General features: G+C 30.0%; 1 protein-coding gene and 1 long non-coding RNA gene across 2 annotated transcripts; one reads left to right on the forward strand and one right to left on the reverse strand.

Moving 5' to 3' along the window:
• Nucleotides 1-10,602: 10,602 nt before the first annotated feature.
• LOC138943157 (probable serine/threonine-protein kinase DDB_G0283337) lies at nt 10,603-21,181 on the forward strand. The gene is made up of 6 exons (XM_070313723.1): nt 10,603-10,650; nt 15,858-16,090; nt 16,787-17,017; nt 17,186-17,842; nt 17,930-18,043; nt 20,886-21,181. The coding sequence occupies exons 3-6, from the start codon at nt 16,981-16,983 to the stop codon at nt 20,987-20,989; spliced, it is 912 nt and encodes a 303-aa protein (XP_070169824.1). The 5' UTR covers nt 10,603-10,650; nt 15,858-16,090; nt 16,787-16,980; the 3' UTR covers nt 20,990-21,181.
• LOC138943158 (uncharacterized) lies at nt 14,144-22,431 on the reverse strand. The gene is made up of 3 exons (XR_011448417.1): nt 22,015-22,431; nt 21,628-21,817; nt 14,144-14,270 (listed from the first exon to the last, which is right to left on the reverse strand). It is a non-coding gene; the product is annotated as an uncharacterized lncRNA (long non-coding RNA).
• Nucleotides 22,432-22,603: the final 172 nt, after the last annotated feature.

Below are 22,603 nucleotides of genomic sequence, written 5' to 3' on the forward strand. Positions count from 1 at the left end.
TTATTGACTTCAGTATTCATTGTTGCGTACAGTGAATACGATGGCAAAGATATTGATGGCAATGCTGTAATTTGTGCTGAAAAAGATTGTTTTTATTGGAAAGAATTAAATCATTTACATTTACTGATGACGATAATGACAAGAATGATTATTTGGACGATTTTGATGAGAGTGAAAATTTCAATTCATTTATTAATAATATCAGGGAACAGGTTGAAAAATTTGCAAAAGAAATTGTAGAGATCGACACATACAACGTTTTTTATTGTCCAGAACTCGTGATCAATTTAGTTAAATTAGCAAAACACTTTCCTATCTGGACAGGAGTTATGGCAGGATATTTTCCTTTATCGTCTAACGTAGCAACATCTTGCAGATGTAAAGCCTATTTTAAAAAATTAAAACACTCAGATTTAGAGTCAAATTATGAACCAATGCGCGTAGATAAATTTGTTATTTGCCACATCAAGTCAATTGAAAGTTTATGTAAACTAGAACATGTTGCGATAAAACGTACTAACGAAAAAGTTGCTACACTACAAAATGAAATAAACATAACAAAAAAAAGAAAAGTTTATTCTGGCGAATTAAAGGAAATAAATGATTACTTTCACTTGAAGGAACAAGAAAATTGGAAAGGCTTAAATACTGAAGCACGTGAAAAGCCAAATGAATTAAAAGATATTCAAGTTTCAACTTATAATAAAGTGTCTTACGATTGTATAAGTTCAACTATCATATCACAAGATTTTAGTTTAACTAATGACAATAATATGAATGAAACAAAGGACAACACAAATAAAGAAAATATATACACAAACGCAGAAACACGGAAAAGTAAAGCAATAAATGTAAAAAAGAAGCCCTTAAGTGAAAATAAATATAACAAACAGAGAGGAAAGTATTTAAAGTCACGTCCAGATATTAATCTTATATACAATAGACCGTTACGGAAAAGAAAAGATGAAATATTGAGAAATGGAAATAACTGTAATTTAGTTATTGTTAATGACAAAAAGTTATATGTGAAAAACACATGTGCTTTTGATTCTTTGGTTGAAATATTAACAACATCATATTGCAATAACTCCGAATTTAAAAATTGAATCGATAAAAATTCTGAAAATATATTTTTATCTTTTATAAAGAAATATGCTACACCGAAGGTGTCAACAACTCTCTTTATCAAAAGCGAGGTGCGATCTTATGTACAATCTTCGACATGCATAACAATATTATCGATTGTACTACTACTCCTAATTGGTTATTAAGTAAACTTATTACAGATTTTTGTAGCGTCGAAGAAAGTAAAATTTGCGCTAACAATACATGTAAGATAAAGTCGAGAAAACTGTTTATAATAGATTTTAGTACAGATTTAACTTTAGATCTTAAACAAAATTTTCTTACTTTCATCTCACAATTTTTTAAAGCACAAACAGTGCCATGTAAAACTTGGCAATCGACTGTAGAAATTAAGAGGAAGCCAAATTCATAGATACTGAATTCTTTTTTCAATAAAATGAAACTAGATACTCAGGTGGAACATTGTTAAGCAACATTCCTGAGAAAATTGAAATTAATAATGAGACATATATGTTCTAAGCGGCATTGTACGAAATATACCTGGACATTTTACAGCTTTTTGTAGAAATACAGCAGGTGTAAGGGCGGAACACGACGATATGAGCCGAAAATTGCGTACAATTAAAAACCCGCATGTGACAAAGGCATATATGATAATTATAATATTCATAAAAATATAAAACAGATAAAAATATATAACATGTAAACATATAACATATAAATATATAACAAAGAAATATAATATCAAAAATATAATATAAAAAATATAATAAAAGAATATAATAAAAAAAAATAATAAAAAATTAATAAAATATAATAAAAATGTAATATATAAAAAATTAAAAAAATATATATAAATATATAAAAATAATATAAAAATAGTTCTTAAAAACTAATTAAATCTTTTTATGTTACACTATTTTTTTAATTTTAACTATTTCTTTTCTTTGAAAATGGTAGTTATTTTATACTCTGTTTTATTTTATTGAAATGATAGAAAATTTTTTTCCCATATAAATTTTATACTATTTTTTATACTATATGTTATTATGATATGTATTGCAGGTGGAAAATATAATATATTGTTATCAACACTATAATATATGTGCAAATGTATAGATATTATAAGATCATAGTGCAGATATGTGCGCTGCTCTAAGGAATCGAAGCACAGCGAGAAAACAAGCACGCGTTGTGTATTTTTACGCAAGTTGACGAGTTCAGAGGCCCTCAGATTCATAGACGTCCGCAGGGGGGGGGAGGCAAAACGGGCACGTGCCTCTTCCTGGAAAATGGAAAAAAACATTTTTAATTAAAAAAGTTAAATTATTTAAAAACATACAAAAAAACTTTTTTAAATACAAAATAAATTTTTAAAAACAAAAAAACAAAAATCTTTCTCGATTTACATCTACCTTGATGCGGTGAAAAAGCTTTAATACTAAAAGATGTAAAAATATTTAAGTATACATTTTTTAAAATTAATCTGGAAGTGATATCCCCCCCCCCCCTAGAAAAAATTCTGTGGACGCCCATGCTCAGATTATCGATTCTCAACTGCTGTACTGATCAAGTGGGCTCAATGGATAGCTTGGGGTCAATTTACAATAATAAAAGTGTTATTATTTCTTGTCTATACGTGTCCTACGAGCGGAGATATTGCGATACAAAGTTCAAATTAATTTTCATTTTAATTTTCATAAGAAACATCGTCATTAACAGCACGAAGTAGTCTTAAATAATAAACACTGTCGTGAATAATCAGGACGATAATCAGGACCGATATGTATCCAATAATGAAATTAGAGAAGGCCATTTTTTAATAAAATATTTCTTTGTATTAAAATATTGTCTGATTAAAATTATCTCTCTTATTTCTTCCGATAAAATATTTTGTTTGATCTTTTTGGCTGTAGCATTTTAATATCAAAATCGGGAATATTCCCGATTCAGCGACTTTGCCCCGATATTTTTTCTCGCCTTTATTTATCCAGGGAGGTAAAGGAGGGTTTATTATATATCTCGAATTGAGATTATTTTTAAAAATCTTGGTATAGCACCAAGTAAATTTCGTGCCCTGTGCACATATTCAGTTTCATAGAAAACTTATTTTTCTATGAAACTAACGCACTACTATCCGCGTTCTGGCTCTTATTAGCCCGCGATTATTTGAAATTTGTAATAAATTTTTAATTTTGCATAAATATCCATTCGTACATTTGGTGCGATTTGTTGATATCACTACTTTTGCAGAGAAGACACTTTTCTAAAAAAGATAGGAATGTTGTTTGTATAACAAAATATTCCTCAATTAATTAATTGTACAATCCCTTAGTGGGCCCTCTCATACTTGACATTTTTTTTAACGTTTTTTGAAAAAATAATTTTTTAAGGTTATACCTGACGCTCAAATATGTGCAAAAGGATTCAAAATACTCGAAACAAGTAAGCGGAGAAGGAGAACAAGATTATAAAATCCGTTGTTTTTCACACAAAAACAACGTATGGGCAAACGATTGCAGTGCTCAATTTACAAAAAATGCTGTTGGAAACCCATGGAGCGTTTATTGTTTATTGTTTATTATGTAGTTAATTATTTAGTTTTAATTGTTTATAACTATGTTTCCGTGGGTGAACAAACGAAAATTATGCGTGGACAAATGTGGACAAATCGTGGACAAACGAATGCTATCAGAATTTTATAAAAATTCGCAATTGGGGGTGCTACTAATAAAATTTTTTCAAACTTTTTTTTGTTGCAACTATTTTTGAGAAGGTGGACAAACGAAATCTTTTAGTGGACAAACGTGGACTAATCCTGGATAATCGTTTGATGCTTTGAAATTAAAGAAATCTTTTCATAGGGGTGCTAGTGATGAAATTTTTTCGAAAAACTTTTTTTGTCATAACTTTGTTTTGGGAGATGGCCAAACGAAATTTTTTGTTGGACAAATATGGACAAATCGTGGACAAACGAATGCTATTATAATATTTTATAAAAATTCTCAATTGGGGATGCTAACTTCACAGAGCTCATTTCTGCACATATTTCAATACAGTAGGAGCTATATCATGGCAAGATATATATATTGAAAAATAAACTATATTTATTATCTTATGTAATTTTTAATAATTTTTAATAATTTTACATATATATAATCACTTTTGTAAACAAATTTTGGTTCATGTAAATTTTGAAATACAGATCTACAATATACAGGGTTTCCCATTTTAATCTCCTCAGGCAAATATCTCAAAAACCAAGCCCGAAAGAGAAAAATGTTTCAGACAAAAGTTGTTTGGTTTCGAGGGGGCCATAAGATGGTACCATTGGTTTGACCTTGTAAAATCATTTGAAGGTCATGTGAAGGTCAACTTTAAAATCTTAAATGGAAACCTCCCATTTTTTATTTAGTATTCTTGTAGCTGACATCGAGAGCTTTCCGAAACACTATAATAAAGTATTTTTTCATTAAGTACTTTTTGAGTTCTTTTATATTTTAATCTGACATATTTTGATATATAAAATAAAATATTTCGTAAAATATTCAGTTTTCGATAATCTTACCGTAATATTTTTATGTACAGAATAATGAGACAAATTAATTAGTGCCAAAAAAAACAAATAATTGTTTAAAAAAATACATTGTAAATAATTTTCTTAAAAACAATTTTTTTTTATACTAATTACTAATTGATTTGTCTCATTATTCTGTACATAGAAGTATTACGATAAGATTATCAAAATATTTTACGAGATATTTAATTTTTTATATCAAAATATGTCAGATTAAAATGTAAAATAACTCAAAAAGTACTTAATAAAAAAATACTTTATTACAGTGTTTTGGAAAGCTCTCGATGTCAGCTACACGAATACTAAATAAAAAATGGGGGTTTCTATTTAAGATTTTAAAGTTGACCTTTACATAATCTTCAAATGATTTTCCAAGGTCAAATCATTGTCACTATCTTATGGCCCCCTCGAAACCAAACAACTTTTGTCTGAAATATTTTTCTCTTCCGGGCTTGGTTTTTGAGATATTTTCCTGAGGAGATTAAAATGGGATACCCTGTATATAAGTACAGTTTTCTTTTTCATACTTTATTCCATTTTCTAATATTCAAGACAATTATTTAGATTAAAACTTATGTTTATTTATTACTGGAACGCAGGTGTTACGTCCTACCGACTCCACGATTCCTTCCTTCCGCGAAATTGCGGCAGGATTCGTCGACAGACAATAAAAATAAGTCTTCCGGTAAATAGAACATTTTGCACCACATAACGTTTTAAACTTTAAACATTTCATCATTTATCAGTAAATATATCTATGAATAACCACGAGAAAAACAAGAAGGGATTAAGCCGATCAATAGATGTTCTATATATAGACTTTCCAGCGAAAGAACAAATAAACAGCGAAGAGACGATGAAAACACCTTACGAAATATCTAACAAAATAACCGCATCATCATCGATAGAAATCATAGACCTTTGCTATTTACCTCAAAATCACGTGTGCAAAGGTCCATCGAAAAATGTTCACCTTCGACCAATCGACGAACTATAAAAAGGGAGCCCGCGAGACTCCGCTCTCTCAGTTTTTATCAGAGTCACCCGGTTAACGAATCAGACCGGCACGTCTTGTTCAACGGCATCTCTCTCGACCACAAACGACAATCTCCGAGTTAAGCTGCCCGTCCGTCTTCTACTTAAAAAGAGTAAGTCGCTACCAAGCAATTTTTCTTTACGCGAATTCCAACTAGGAATCATCACTTATAATTTTCTATAGTGAAAAAGATCACCTTGCGTATTTCGATCAAGCGACTTCATTCGCGAGCCAAGTACATACATCGAGTTTATCGCAGGACTCGGAGGGCGTTGGCGCAAGCTGACTCAAAAACGATTAGGATAGTTAACCAATATATCGCTAAAATCAACCATAATTTAATCAAAGCGAATAATTAATAGAATTAACAATCACGATTACGATTTTCCTCACTGATCTACTTTTACACTATGTTTTTATTTATTTATTTTAAAAGATAATAGAAGATATTGTATTTACCAGCCAGAATTCTTAACGATAGAGCCTTTTCCAACTCAGTCTGGCTGATGTCCCCCGAACCATTGTAACACCCGCGGAGCGATAAGCTCAACCACACACAAACACTCACACTCGCACGATAAATGTTATCACTTTCTACAAATATATATATATCATGTATTCGAACCTTTTATTTTTCTAAGGAATAAAATTATATTTTATTTAACTAATTAAACAATTCTTAATCCCTCTCTCGTTCCCAGTACGAAGATCGCACTAGGTCCCATCCCGCGTAAAAGGGATTAAATTCCCTGACCGAAAAGGGACCACCGAGCGAACGTCTGAATAAACAGCGTAATAGTGATCCGAATGGTCGTTTACTTGGCTTTCAGACCTAAGAGTTCGTTCGACCCGATTCCAAACGCCACGAGACGTTTAAACTTCGGGATAATAAAAGATAGTTGTTACGCCCTTCCGTCGACTCATCCTTCCCCGAGTCTGGATGTAACACAGGGATATTACACAAAATAATCTATCCAATGTAATACAAACAGAAAAAAATAAAATATAAACGGAAAAAACTTTGACATATATATAAACATAAAAACTGAAAATAATATTAATACTTAACAATATATTAGGAAAAGTTTTCTATAAGAACACTATATATTGTATTTTATAAGATCAATGTAACATACTTATATAAATATAAAAACTGAAAATAATATTAATATTTAATCTTATACAATATTAGGAAAAGTTTTCTATAAGCAGTTTTCTAATTTATCTCTTAGCTCGTTCTAAATCCGTTACACTAGCGTTTAAAATTGTTTGTACTAAGGTATTTATAACATCCAATTGTATGTCTCAAGATTGTATTTTTTTAAGAAGACAACCCAAAAAGCTCATGCATGTATCTACAGGATCTGTACTGTTTATCATAACATTAACTGGTGTTGATAATGGCATCTTTATAGATTCTGCAATCGATTCAATTGCCTTTACATAAACATCATCATTTTTAAGTTTGCGCTTCTTAGGATTATAAACAATGGATGGAGATTGTGACATATCGCATACATCTGATGATGACTGTGCAGAACTTAATGCTGAACATGATCTTGATGGACTTGATGTATTTATATTAGATAAATTTGTAAATGATTTGTTTGTTCCGAAATCGGTTGTGTTACAGTAATTATGTTATTAGTTAACGAAGACATATATAATTGTGTTTCTTCGTTATTATTATTATTTCAATCCTCTTCATTATGTACGTGGTCACTACCATCTTCAAATAATATTTCATTTATATTTAATATTGACTCTTGCGATTCTTCTGATTGTTGTTGTAAATAATCATGCTGCAAAATAAATAGAAAAATAAAACATCTAATCTTTACATTATGTAAATGTTTAGATTCTCATCTATGCGAGTATATTTACATAATAAATTAAAGAATGTATCTTATATTTTAAATGTTTAAATATTCGTAATTCGTATAAAATGTAAATCAATAAAATCCTATTATTTTTTATCTGATTATGCAGAAAGATTCATAAAAAAATCAAATTTTAATAGTAAAAATATTCATAATATTGAATGTAATTATTGTTTAAATATGCTACGCAACAAGTTTTGGAAATATGCATTGTTATGGAAATTTAACACATTTAAATATCTAAATACTTACTTGTAATAAATAAACAGGCGTATTTTTTTTAGTATTTGGTAGATGTGATGCTTTGCTTTTTCTGGGAATTATATGTTCCTCTACAAATTTTAGAGTATCATAGTACCATAAATTGGGTCTGTATACCTATAATTTTTGTATATAACATAAATCTTTATGCTTAATCTATAAATTATTTAGCTAATAAATTATTTTAATACTCACATTTTCACTACCTACACCACTCTTCATCGATGTTCTTACTTTTGCATTTTCAGAATTAAATTGATTCCTTAAATTATAAAATTTGATACTGCATTCTTTTTCTGTAGTGCTAAGTCTAATAGTATTAACTATTGCACAAATACGTTTTAATGATTCATGACATAAGTTTTTATTATGATAATTTGGGTTTCTTGTTTGATATAAACAAGGTTCATTCTTTTATGCGTCAATTAGAATTTGAACAGCTTCTTTTGTCGCCATATCTCTCTGTTAAAATTTAATTAATTAATTCAATAGTAAATTTACTCACTTGCATTATACTGCGTTAGTGCACATTAAAAAGAATTAAATGAGGTTATCTACAAAAGAATAATACAAATTTTTGATCGATAAAATATACTTACAGACTTTGGCTTATGTAAATATTCTATTGCATCGAACAAATTGTCATTGAGACAAAGAGATCAGATTTCTATAAGAATATTCTTTTTGCTCTTGCAGAGTCGACTGCAGGATCTGATGAATATTAATAATAAAATTAATAAACGTACGACAGTCAACACACACCACTAAATTCTCGACACAACCGATCACTTTTGCAATCGATCACTTTGGAAACACTTGGAAGATGAAGGCACATTGTACAATGTACTCACTTTTTGCCCGCTTTCCCGCCAACAATAATTCAAGCCTGAATCATATCTTGACTAGATAAACAATCATTGGTTATTATCTAGAGGATTTTTAGAGTCTTAAAGAATTTTGTTGAAATCCCTAGAAATCTTATAACTAAAATATTAATCCAACACGTAAGATAATCTGCACATGTTAAGCCAAAACTAGTAACACTCTTATGATTGGAACACGTAGAATACTTCGCTAAACAGCACGCAACGAATAAATTAACAAAATCAGTACGAAAAATCGTACCGTGTGTTGCAGGCTTGAGTATTAAATACTATGTGCATCATATACAGGGTGTTAGAAAAGTCTAGAAATGGTCAAATATTTCGAAAACGAAACTTTTCTGAGAAAAATGTTTCGAACCGAAGTTGTAGAGCTCTAAGTGACGCATTATATAATAATATTAGTATGACTATATTAGTAGTTAAATAGCACCGTCAAGGTCATATAAAAATTACTTTGAATTTTTTAAATGGAACCCCCTATTTTTCATTACATTTTTTATTACATTCATTATATTTATTGGTTATAAAATCACAGTAACAGAAGAATACTTTAGATTAATCTAGAATATTATAACAAACTCTGGAGACCTGACAATGAGTCTTTTAATCTCCTTACTTGCGAGTCTTGTAAATAAATCCCAATTACAAGAACTAGATGTGTCTGGGCTTGCTGCAGCAGACGTAACAGAGGGGGGAATGCAAAACACTGTTGTTATTTGATCATTAGAAGGAGCAGACATAGACGTGAATGAAGAACTTGTGCAAAGTTGTGGCACTTGATTATTTACAGAAATGTACTTTTGGATTTTGGACTTGTAGTTGGATGAAGTCCTGCAATTGCATTACAATCATAAATTATCGACATTTATCATGCAGAACTTCTCAAGTCGCAACCTTCTAGGTTTGATGATGTCCTCCAGGAATGTCCTTGTATCCCAATGAGAAATGACGGGTCGGAAAGACGGCTATTAGACGGCCATGTCGTTTATGGTTGAAATTAGTATCCAGTTAAACCATTTTTCAACTAATCAAAAATTTTATTTCTATTGATTGTAGAAACGTTTTTCTGCAAATTTGCAACTTGTATTATAATATAAAACAATTTAAAAATAAATAACAATTAAATATCACAATGAGAAATACCGAATGAAAAAACGTCTATTAGGTATCTATTAGACGTCTATATTTCTCACTGACGGGAGTTATATTACTGCGCGCATACCATAATTGCGCGCACCGCGACTACTACGTCATCGCCGATTCATGAGTCGTCATTTGCACAGTGCGCATTGTTAACTAAGAGACGACACGAGAAAGTTGTTTGCAAGTACGTTTCTTTGTTCGCCGCGGTTTTTTGTTTTCCCCGCTCACGGTTATACATTATCTGTTCGTAATTGTAAGGAGAGTATTTCTATCGAGTTACCCGATTGAAGCCAGTATCTATATTTGTGTTATTAGTATTTTACTAAATATAAAGGACTGTGATTGTGATTGCATCATTCACGTGTTTGGCTTTCGTACCCATTACCCTTTTTTTCTGCTCTTCTTCTATTTCTTGATACATATTTTCCGGGGTCTGGCGTTAGTAATTGATAAGCCAATACTCGTGTTGATATTCCTGTGACGGAATATCCTCAATACCTTACAAGTATGAAAAGAACGAAGCTGACCAACGAAGTGATAATACGGTATGTCTTGTTGCTTTATTTTTGCTAATTATTAAGTATTCTAAAATTATTCTGAAAAAATATTGTATTTTTCTAGTGCTTTTTAATTATCACATTGATATTCATATAAATATCATCTTCATCAAAGCGGAGATTGTTATTCCTGTATAATCAAAAAGAATATAGAAATATATTAAAACAAAGCAAGGGAATTTTCGAGAAAAAGCCAAATTTATTATCGATGGATTCTAACAAAGAGGTAAGTTTTTCAAATTTACTATATTTAATTTAACAGTTTTATATACAAAATCATGCAGATATCATGTCTTTTCTAAAACTTATCTTTCTTATGTTTACAATTAGTGCTAATTCCAAAATTGTGTACAATTATAAAACTTATGCTAATAAGGTATTGAGTTGTTGAATAATCTTTTTTATATATTATAAATACCTTTCAACAGAAAATGCACGGTACAAATATAAATTTTCAAAAGTGCTACAGTTATTAATAATATGAATAAATCTATGCACATTAAGTAAAATGCATTCTTCTTAAATAACTAAAAATATATATGGAATATATTAACTACACATATCTAAATATTTTATGTATAAATTAACATTGATTGTAATTCTAGCATACTAGAATATGGATCAAATGTAAACATTTATCAAATAATATTTTTAGAAATAATTAGATGACATAATAGAAAAATTATAAATATAAATTGTAAAATATTGATTGCTTCTCAACATTTAGCTTTATCTAGAGATCGTATCTAATCTAAAACATTTTTCTTAAAATTAAATAAAGTAAGAGATATTATTGAATGGTTTCAAATTCATTCTAGGTGATTTTAATAATTTATGTGAATTTTTGTAATTTTTGTAATTTATCTAACAAAAAATTGTATATTTAAAAGCACTTTCTTTACAATGCTAACATAATTAAATGCATATATTTGAAATAGTGATCGTTCATTATGTTTCAAGACATACTTTCTAACATTAATTTCTAAGAATAATATATTTGAGTTTGACTGTTATTAAATGCATGTATTTGAAACAATGATTGCTCATTATGTTTCGAGACATATTTTCTAACATATGATATTTAGATTTGACTGTTACAAGAATCTATTTTTACATTTCTCTTCTTACATATATTAGATAAAATATTACATAAAAAAATGCAGTTTTATTATATGAGTAAATGAAAAAAAGCTGTATATTTAAAAACAGTTTATTTAGAATACTGACATACACACATACACACACACATATATATAGATAATTGAATATATATATTTGAAACTCATTATTTTTTTTAAATAATATATTTTCTAACATTAATTTTTAAAAAACAATATTTGTTTTTGACTGTTATGAAAAGCTTTATTTTTCTTATCTACTAAATATATAGTAAATGTAGCTTTTTCGACACACAGTATACAAAATAAACTGCAAACATGTATTCACATAATAAAGTAAAAACTGTATTCTTGTCATGTATCTAATATATGTAAGAACAGAAATATAAGAATTGTAATAAGTTATGATCTTTTTTTACATTATCCTTTCTTTCCATCACAACCTTTCTTACACATCACAAATGTGTACACAATTATTAATTGTAATTCAGAAATTAATTTCATATTCTTGTTAATCTCAATTGAATAATTGAATAATTTGATATTTTTTAAAAATTTATTGCACTTAAAATTTATAATTTGCAATTCTTGATGTATGTTTTGTTGTGGCATTAATTGAATCAGGTTGCTCGAAAGCTCCATCAATCTTTCAAGCGTAAAGCACAGAGAAATAGAATATGTCAAGAAATCAAACGCAGAAGATTGGAAAATATTAAGGCATTGATTGAATATCAAAATGTTGCATCTAGTGACGGTGATAATCGAACTGATAGTGAAACAAGTGATACTACTGAGGAGCAATACATTATTTTATCTGATAAAGATGGATCATTAATCGAAGACAATGTTCAAGTTGAAAATGAAAATCTTGGTAATCAAGCAATTGAAGCAGATGCATTTCAATTAGATATCGCTCAAAATGAAAATTCTCCAGCCACAGGTCATCCAAATGAAGCAGAAGATTTCAATTCGAGTGATTATGATTTATTAATTTTTGAAAAAGATGAAGAGAAACAGCAATATGTAATCGAATCTCTTAGTGAATGGGCCTTGGAAAGTGAAAATGTATCTATGAAAAAGCTTGATAACCTTTTGAATAGGCTGCATCCTGCTTTTCCCAGTTGTCCAAAGAGTTATAAAACTCTGCTGAATACACCCTCTAGTATTCCTGTTATTGACTTTGAAAGTGGTGGTCGATTTTGGTATAAAGGAATCGAACAGAACTTGAATGCACTTGGTGTTGGCGAATATTTATTACGCTATGGTAAAATAACAATTGATATTAATATGGATGGACTTCCAGTTTCAAATAGTTCAACCTTGAAATTTTGGCCAATGTTAGGTAAATTAGTTGGAGCTTTAAATGAACCATTTATCATTGGACTTTATATTGGACACAAAGATCCTCAAAATGTTTATGATTATTTAGAGAATTTGATTATTGATTTAAATGATCTCTTTAAGAATGGATTTGAATGTAATGGATCACGGTTTAAGTTCAGTGTACGCCATTATATTCTTGATGCCCCTGCACGCGCTTTTATAAAATGTATTATTGGACATAATGGATATGGTGGTTGTGAAAAATGCACGGTAGTTGGCAAATGGATTGCCAACAGAATGACTTTTGCTGATCTTGATAAACCACTTCGTACTGATGAATCTTTTCAAAATCAAGATCAACCAATTCATCACCAAGATTATTCTCTTCTTCTTATTGTGGAAAGTAAAATGGTATCACAGTTCCGTTTGGATGCGATGCATCTTGTTTATTCTGGAGTATTCAAGAGGCTACTTATGGCATGGCTTGAATGGAAAGGTCATTTCAGACTCAGTTTAGATACCGTTGCATCCATCTCTGACCTGCTTAAAATTAGTCTGAAGTATTGCCCAAATGATTTTAATAGAAAGCGCCAAGATTTTTCAAAAGCACATTTCTATAAAAGCACTGAGTTACGAAGAATGTCTATTTATGTTGGCATCTTTATCTTTTTTGGACCATTAGATTCAAACATTTACAAGCATTATCTCCTTCTTCATGCTGCTATTTATATCTTAGCCAGTCCAGTTTTATTTCGCACAATGCATAACTATGCTAATGAGTTGCTAAGAACATTTATCGTTTATTCTGATGCAATATATGGAGAAAAATTCATTGTTTATAATATACACTCTATTTTTCATTTGGCTAAAGAATGTGCTGAACATGGAGAACTAGACAGTTTTAGTGCATTTACTTTTGAGAATCGATTGAAATCAATCAAAGAATCTCTTCGATCCTTTCGTAAACCGCTTGAGCAAGTTGCGAAGCGAGACCTGGAAAAAGACAGAATTCGATCTATTCGTCTACCTTATGATGGAAGTAACATTATTCTTTCTCAGAGACGTATTGACCCAACTGAAACAACGCCAGGCATTCAGTATAAGAAGATGATTGTGAATGGTGTTACATTCCAGCTGGGACAGCGAGATACTTGCCTAAAAACATCAGATGGTGATATTATGATCATAACAAATATTATTCAGAGAAATGACAATTCTGTGTGCGTAGTGGGCAATAAATATCGTCACTCCGTAGATTATTATGATTATCCACTACCTTCTTCTGTTCTTGGTATTTCGAAAGTAAGCCGCTTAAGTACAACAAGGAATGTTTTTCAGTTATCCAATATACAGTCAAAATGTTGGCTTATTCATATATCTCACAGCGAATCGTACCTCAGCATCCCTTTATTGCACACAATGTTTGCAATTCATTGAAGGGTATTGTATCAATTTAATCATATCAAGAATGAGAATTCGCAATAAAAAGGAAAAATAATACAATATATCAGAAAGATATAAAGAATTATATACAGGGTGACCCATTTTAACTTAGGCAGCCAAATAACTCGAAAAATAAGCACACTACGAAAAAATGTTTAGAATCAAAATTTTGTCATTTCGAGGGGGACGTACAATGACGTTAAAATGAGCCCCCCCACCCCTTCCCCTGGGCGGTGAGGGGGGGCAAGTTTGAAATCTTAAATGGGAACCCCTATTTTTTATTGCATATTCGGAATCTTTGGCTAAAAACACATACAATTTGTCTGAAACATTTTTCTCGATTCATGATAGATGACGCTGTAATCGACGAAATTCAATTTCTTCGATTTCTCTTACTGAGAACCCATGCTTACGATTCTGCAATAAATTAACAATAAAAATACCACGTTTTCATTGTTAATACTCGAAATTAGTCTTAAAACAAACTTCTCATTATTTTTTATTACTCATTAATTACTTCTCAAGAAACTGCTTTTAGCGTAACCTGCCCTTTAGGCAACTTGAATGGTGCAAAGTACCGAGACATTTTGGACTTTCCATCTGATGGAGTTCCTCTAAGTATCCCTCCAAAATTTTGTCCATTTAGTGCCAAAGTCACAAGTGTTTATGTATTTTTTTAACATTTGTACTCTGATAAAATTCTGGTAAAATGGCAAATTATACGCCTACAGAAGTAGTCGATATTCTTATAACCTTTGGCGAATGTGGTAGAAATTACAGACTTACTGCCCGTACTTATGCGGAGCGATTCGCTAAAAGCAGTTTCTTGAGAAGTAATTAATGAGTAATAAAAAATAATGAGAAGTTTGTTTTAAGACTAATTTCGAGTATTAACAATGAAAACGTGGTATTTTTATTGTTAATTTATTGCAGAATCGTAAGCATGGGTTCTCAGTAAGAGAAATCGAAGAAATTGAATTTCGTCGATTACAGCGCCATCTATCATGAATCGAGAAAAATGTTTCAGACAAATTGTATGTGTTTTTAGCCAAAGATTCCGAATATGCAATAAAAAATAGGGGTTCCCATTTAAGATTTCAAACTTGCCCCCCCTCACCGCCCAGGGGAAGGGGTGGGGGGGCTCATTTTAACGTCATTGTACGTCCCCCTCGAAATGACAAAATTTTGATTCTAAACATTTTTTCGTAGTGTGCTTATTTTTCGAGTTATTTGGCTGCCTAAGTTAAAATGGGTCACCCTGTGTATTTTTAATTAAAATATTTCTCGAAAATAAGTGAAAAATTTTTTTAGGCAGTAAAGATTAAATATGATAAATATATTTAATATACTTTCAAAAGACTAATCAACTTTATAATGTATTTTCAAGCTCTTTCTGCATTTGAAATCTCAATACTGTTCTTTTTTATCCATTTATAATTTTTTTATAGAATTTTTTTTAACTCTGAAAAGTACAATATTGGAAAAGAAGAACAATACTAAAAAAATTTCTTCTATAATAATATCTTGTTTCTTTCTTCTTTCTCTTTAGTTTTTTTGTTGCGAAATTTCTTACGGAGAATAAAGATGAAGAATGCAGTGATGAAAATGATGATGTATGTTTTGATGTTGGACATCGTAAATGGTTAAAAGAAAAAAATGAGACAGAAAATGCAGTTGTGTATTGGCCTCCTAAGCCATATTTGGCAAGTACTTATGCAAAGAAAGGGAGAGATCCTGAAGATGATTGGCTTATTTGTCCTGTACAAATCAAGCGGTGGTATAGTAAGTATATCATATTATATTGGGTTGAATGAAAAGTGTTCGTGTCGTTTTTTTTGGTCTTCATCTGCTAGCAAAAAACGGAATGTCAAAAAGAGTATACAGAATGTCTCACAATTATCACCCAAGCTTTAGTAACACATTGTGGAAGTAAAATAGAATAAAAATATTAATACAAAAATATCGAGGCTATATAATAATCTTTGATTTATAAGCGATAAAAAATTATCAATAACATCGCGTAAAAATTGCGCGCTTAGATTTGTGTATTTACACGTATACGTATCGATCATCTGTAAACTGTTATTGATTTTTTATGTCAAATAATATTGATTTTTACTGCATAGCTGATTTTATTGTATATCGTTTCTGTGTATGAGTACTATATATATATATATATATATATATATATATATATATATATATAGTATCCATCATATATATATATGGATACTATGGAGATAAATTAATATACAAAAATTAATTATTATAGAAAATTATATTTGTTTTACGTAAAATATTTAATTTTTTAAAATAGTAATTTGAATAGTTGTTCAATCATGTTAAATTTTATTAATTATATTATATTAATGGATTATTATTCGTTTCTTTTATTTCAGCTGTTATAGTTTAATTTAATTTTCTTTTAAGCGTGATTATTATGTATTTTCATCACTTATGTGTATTTCGCTTTTATAGGTCATTATCTTAATGCTAGAAAAGGTGCTAAAGGTTTTGAAGAAAATTCAGCTTATGAAACAGAGAAAGAAAAGGGAAAAGGGAAAAGAAAGCGATTTTGTAAAATCATACAAACTGATAGTGATTCAGACATTGAGATTCAAAAGAAAAGCAAGTTTCCTGCGCCTCCAAAAGTTCCGTTCAAATCTCAGGATATGAAGATCCATAAAATTAAGAAGCTTAATTCATCAAGTGAGACTTGACTTGATTAAATTTTCTTTAAATTTTTCTATTTTATTTAGTTATTTGTGCAAAAGTAAACTTTTTTAAGAAAGTTTAATAATGAAAGTTATTTCAATGTAATTTTTTTAATGTTTATTGACAAGAATTCAACTCATCAGAAATTTTTCTATTACTTAGATATCTATCTCCAGCCAGCTTCATGCTCTAAAATTAAAGAAAAAGGTTTTACAAACAATCTTGATTCATCCACTTCAAATGGAAACCAAAAGCATATTCTTAATGTTAATGTTATGAGCAACAATCCCATCTACCAACATTTATCAAATGCAAATACGAATCTCAAGTCAATTCCTGATTCTGATATTATGCAGTCTGATACTGTGCAGAATCTTGTTAGGAAACAATCTTTGCTCTGCTCAGAAAATTTGAATTCTAATAATTCAATCGATTCGGTCAAAATACCTACTTGTGAAGACAGTATTTCGAAAAATATAGTAAAACAGAAAATCTCAATAAATAATTCTAAAAAAAAAAATTTAACTGTACTTGTAAAAGTGAAATCTAAACTCAATCTATATAAACAAAGCTATGAGAATAAACAAAGAACTGTGCCTCAAGTTAACTCTGCAAAAGTTTCAAATTCTTTTGAAGAAACTAATTTCATTCAATTTGAAGAAACTCCTAAAAATTCATTATTTGACGAGTTATCTCCTGCAGTATCAAATTCAGATTCATCAGATGCTATCAGATCAGAATCAAACTTCATAAAAAGTAAAAAAGAATGCAGAAAGGTTGTATCCTCAGATAAACAGATATCTGTCAACACAAGCATTGGTAAGAATAAAATGACTTTTTACTTATGTTTATCATACACACTTTTTAATTTCATATTTGGTTATTCTTTTTTTTTATCTCCTGCAGGATCAAATTCAGATTCATCAGATGGTATCAGATCAGAAGCAGATTTCATAAATAATAAAAAGTGCAAAAAGATTATATCCTCAAATAAACAGATTTCTATCAAAGCAAGTATTGGTAAGTAAATGACTTTTTTTTACATTTATTATACACATTTCTTGATTTTATGTTTGGTTATTCTTCTTTTTTATCTCTTGCAAGATCAAACTCATTGTCAGATTTACCAGATACTGTCAGATCAGAATCAGACTTCATAAAAAGTAAAACGCAATGCAAAAGGGCTGTATCCTCAGATAAACAGATTTCTGTTAACGCAAGCATTGGTAAGAAAATGACTTTTTATTTGCATTTAATATACACACTTCTTAACTTTATAAATTTTTAAAAATTCCGGGCTAAAATAAGAGCCAAACACTATAAATAGCTATAATTATATTATACCCAGTAAGCAATTTGATAACAAATTGTTGCCAAATTGGCATCAAATTCGCTCAAAACTTGGTAACAAATCCAGTGCCATCTGTGTCCGCATTAAGCTTGTGTTTTGGTGACAAAGCTTGTTGACATAACCTGACAGCAAATTGACGGCAAAAACCGAGCAAAGCTTGACATGATTTGATGTCAAATTGATGGCAAAAATCGAGCAAGATCTGCGCAAGACAATCTGATAGCAGATTGTCAGCAAAAACCGAACAAATTCTGCAGCTTTTGGCCATTCATATAAAAGTATATATTTAAATAGATTTAAAGCCTTAACCCTAAGTAACAAAATGATGATAAGTTTTGGTCATAAAATGACCATTAGATAATTAGACATTATATAAAATCATATATTAATATGTTAAAACATATAGGTAAATTCAAATAACTTAATTTATAAAATTAAAGATCTTTTTGGACAGAAATTGTTTGAATAAGTGAAAATCGAACAATTATCTGTCCGATTTGCAAAAAATCAATTCAATATCTGAATTTCCTGTATAAGAATTGTGTCAAAAATTGAACTGATAGAAATATATATATTATAATATTATTAGCATTTTGTAGGCTTTATATACACTCATGACAAGAATTTGAATACGGGTATAGATAATGAATAACGCGCCGCATAGCGATAAGCGACTGAACTATTTTATAATACTTTGTAATAAGCTGCAGATTTTGTTCGGTTTTTGCTGCCAATTTGCCATCAGATTGCGCACTCTAGATCCTGCTCAGTTTTTGCCGACAATCTGATGTCAGTCATGTCAGCAAGCTTTGCTCGGTTTCTGCCGCCAATTTGCTGTGTAGTTATGTTAGCAAGCATTGCTTGATTCTTGCCGGCAATCTGCCAGCTTAATCGGTAATAACAACTCTTGTACCAAATTTGTAGCCTTTTTGCTGACAATAATTTGTAGCAAGCACTTGGCAATATCTGTTAGAACAGACCTGGCTGACTGGGTACATATAAAATATGACGATCAAATTATACAAAGATAAAATATATAATAATTTACATTGTATCATTTTCCATAGATGACATTGTTCTAGAGGAATTTTTGCAGAGTTTGTCAATCAATACCTTTTTAAAATTTATGTTCTTCGCTAAGCAATTATACATAACTTTTTCATTATATTCATTGTTGCGTTGGTTTCATCTAGATTATTGCCATAACAACTGATATATTTTATCTGTAACAATATAAGAGCAAAAATATAGAGATCAAGTAAAACAAAAATGGATAAAAAAGCTGCAATAAAATTAATAATTGTCAGTATAAAGATTGAATAAGTAAATAATACAGAACAACTGTAAAATAAAATATGTAAAATAAACAATTATAAAATGAGAAACATAAAAATCTAAGTAGTAATTGGATGCGTGTATAATTATTATGTCAGTGTAATTTACCATAACAGACATATTTCCTGGATCCTTTACATATTTCTCAAATTTTCAGAAGTCATTAACAGACTTTAGAGGTAAAGCAGGTAAATTATATGGTCTAATCATTTCTCTCCCGTGGGGCAAAAGAAAAGCCATCAATTTCATTTGATTTGCTATTGATAAAAAATTTTCTATGAAACTTAAGGCATCAACATCCGCGTTTGGCTCTTATTAACCCGAGATTTTAAAGAATTTGTGAATTTCGTAGAGCCTTATTAATTTATCTTGGCTTTATGTTTGGCTTCTTTTTTTTCTCAAAACTTTTTACATTTATAGGTTCTGATATACAAGATGTCAACATATATCTTGACAGTATTTCTCTTGGAATTAATGAGATCAGCAGCAAGCTCGATGTATCAATAGCAAATCAAATGAAATTGATGGCTTTTCTTTTGCCCCACGAGAGAGAAATGATCAGACCACATAATTTACCTGTTTTACCTCTAAAATCTGTTAATGACTTTTGGAAATTTGAGAAATATTTGAAGGATCCAGGAAATATGTCTGTTATGGTAAATTACACTGACATATAATGATTATACACGCACCTGATTACCACTTAGAATTTTGTGTTTCTCATTTTATAATTGTTTATTTCACATATTTTATTTTACAGTTCTTCCGTATTATTTACTTACTCAATTTTTATGGTGACAATTATTAATTTTATTGCAACTTTTTTATTCATTTTAGTTTTATTTGATCTCTATATTTTTGCTCTTATATTTTTACAGATAAAATATATCAATTGTTATGGCAATAATCTAGATGAAACCAAAGCAACAATGAATGTAATGAAAAAAATTGATGTACAATTGCTTAGTGAAGAACATAAATTTTAAAGGTATTGATCCAAATTCTGCAAAAATTCCTCTAGAACAATGTCATCTGTGGAATATGATACAAGGTAAATTATTACATGTTTTTTATCTTTGTATAATTTGACCATCATATTTTATATGTATAATATAGTTATACCTTTATGTTGATGTAATTCTATAAGTCTAATTGTAATTATATATTTATTTTCAGGCGCTGTAATGTATAACAAAGAAGAAAACTGTGACATAAATAAAATAAAAAAGCTTGCCAAAATTGGCTTAAGCAAGCTCCAAATCGGAAGCAGGAAATTATAATCGATAAAGAAAAGAAATCACTTCCGTAATTATGGAATTAAAGATTAGAGAGTGTGGTTAATAACCGTTTCTTTTTGTAATTTGTCATAAAGATAAGAGCAAGATAATTTTCTATAAACTTTAATGTATAATTTAATTATATCTTTTTTTATTACATAACTTCATTATATAAACTTTAATATATGTTTTATAAGTGTCCTATAAACAATCTGTTTTATTAAATTCTATTTTATTAAACTTAGTTCTTAAAATCATACTTATTTATTTTACTCGTACCTGTTTATATAGAATAAAACAGAATATAAAGTTTTAAAGTGCACTCGGCAACAGAGGAATGTCCTAACAAATGAATTTACACATATCAGAACATATATGCATTTTCCATATATGTATATATCAATATGTATGTAAATTCATTTCTTAAAATATTCCTTTGTTGCCAAGTGTACTTTAAAATTTTATATTCTATTTTATCGCAAAATAAACGTCTAATAAGTACTAATAGATATCTTTTAAACGTTTTTTTGAACGTCTTATAAACGGCTAATAGACATTTAAATAAACGTCTTATAAAGGTCTAATTCGAAGGACACAAAAACGTCTAATCGACCAAATTTTAGACGTCTATATCAACTAACCTCTTTAGTTGAAAAGTCGTTGATTCGACGTCTTTTCAACTGATGATTTTTCACTGGGATAGCTCCCAAGTTGGTGTGTATGTGGGCTGATCCGCTCCAGTTCCAGACCTCGGCATAGACTGCTCAACATTCCTCTGCTCTTTTCCAAAGCGTTGCCTCAGAGCGTAAAATCTTTTTTCAGCAGCAAGACCTGATAAATAGATTATTACATTTTCTTTTCCTAGTGTATCAAAGTTATAATTTTAAATCTAACCTAACCTAATCCTGCATTCTGTCAAAAATGTCTTTCGCCAATTTATTACGTGACACCTCGTTTATCGACTATACCGTAACAACATATCGCTACAAAACCGTACCAACATTTTAAAATAATCGAAATAAATTTACTTTCTACTGGATGAATGAGGCTCGCGCCGATCTGCGCTCATGATGCAGCCTTCACCTCCCCATTGGCATATAATTTTTCAGTTTTGTCGTACAAAAATCTATTTACTCGGACCACGGCAATTAGCTCTCGGTCACTGCTGAGCTCATCTTCCGCAAAAAGAGATTCCATGTCCGACATTGTGTGTTAACCGACATACAAACTACACAGCTGTGCTCCCGCCTCCCGCCCTTATTATCGAGTTCTCATTGACTGAGAGTAAAGGAGCAGACCGTAAAAAATAGAATCCCACTATTTCGCTTGCGGCCTTATGCGTCGTGTACAATGGCAGTAGGCAGTACAGAGTGAGGAGTAAGATTTTAAAAGTTGGTTTTAAGAGCAAATGGGAATTGCCCATTTCGTTATTCCCGGCCTTTATGTCACTAAAAACAGTATACTCTCCTACTCCTACAGCCTTGTTACTGCCATTGTAGACGACGCATTACTCTACGCTCTATTACACCGAAAAACCAGCTTACTCTGACATCTTACAGTCTTAATCTACTACTCTTGCTGCCATTGTAGACGACGCATAGCACTCGTTTTTTAAAT

This window comes from Polyergus mexicanus, unplaced genomic scaffold, assembly GCF_030449975.1.
Source record: "Polyergus mexicanus isolate NDT 795.1 unplaced genomic scaffold, iyPolMexi1.0 SCAF_25, whole genome shotgun sequence".
NCBI classification, from domain to species: domain Eukaryota; kingdom Metazoa; phylum Arthropoda; class Insecta; order Hymenoptera; family Formicidae; genus Polyergus; species Polyergus mexicanus.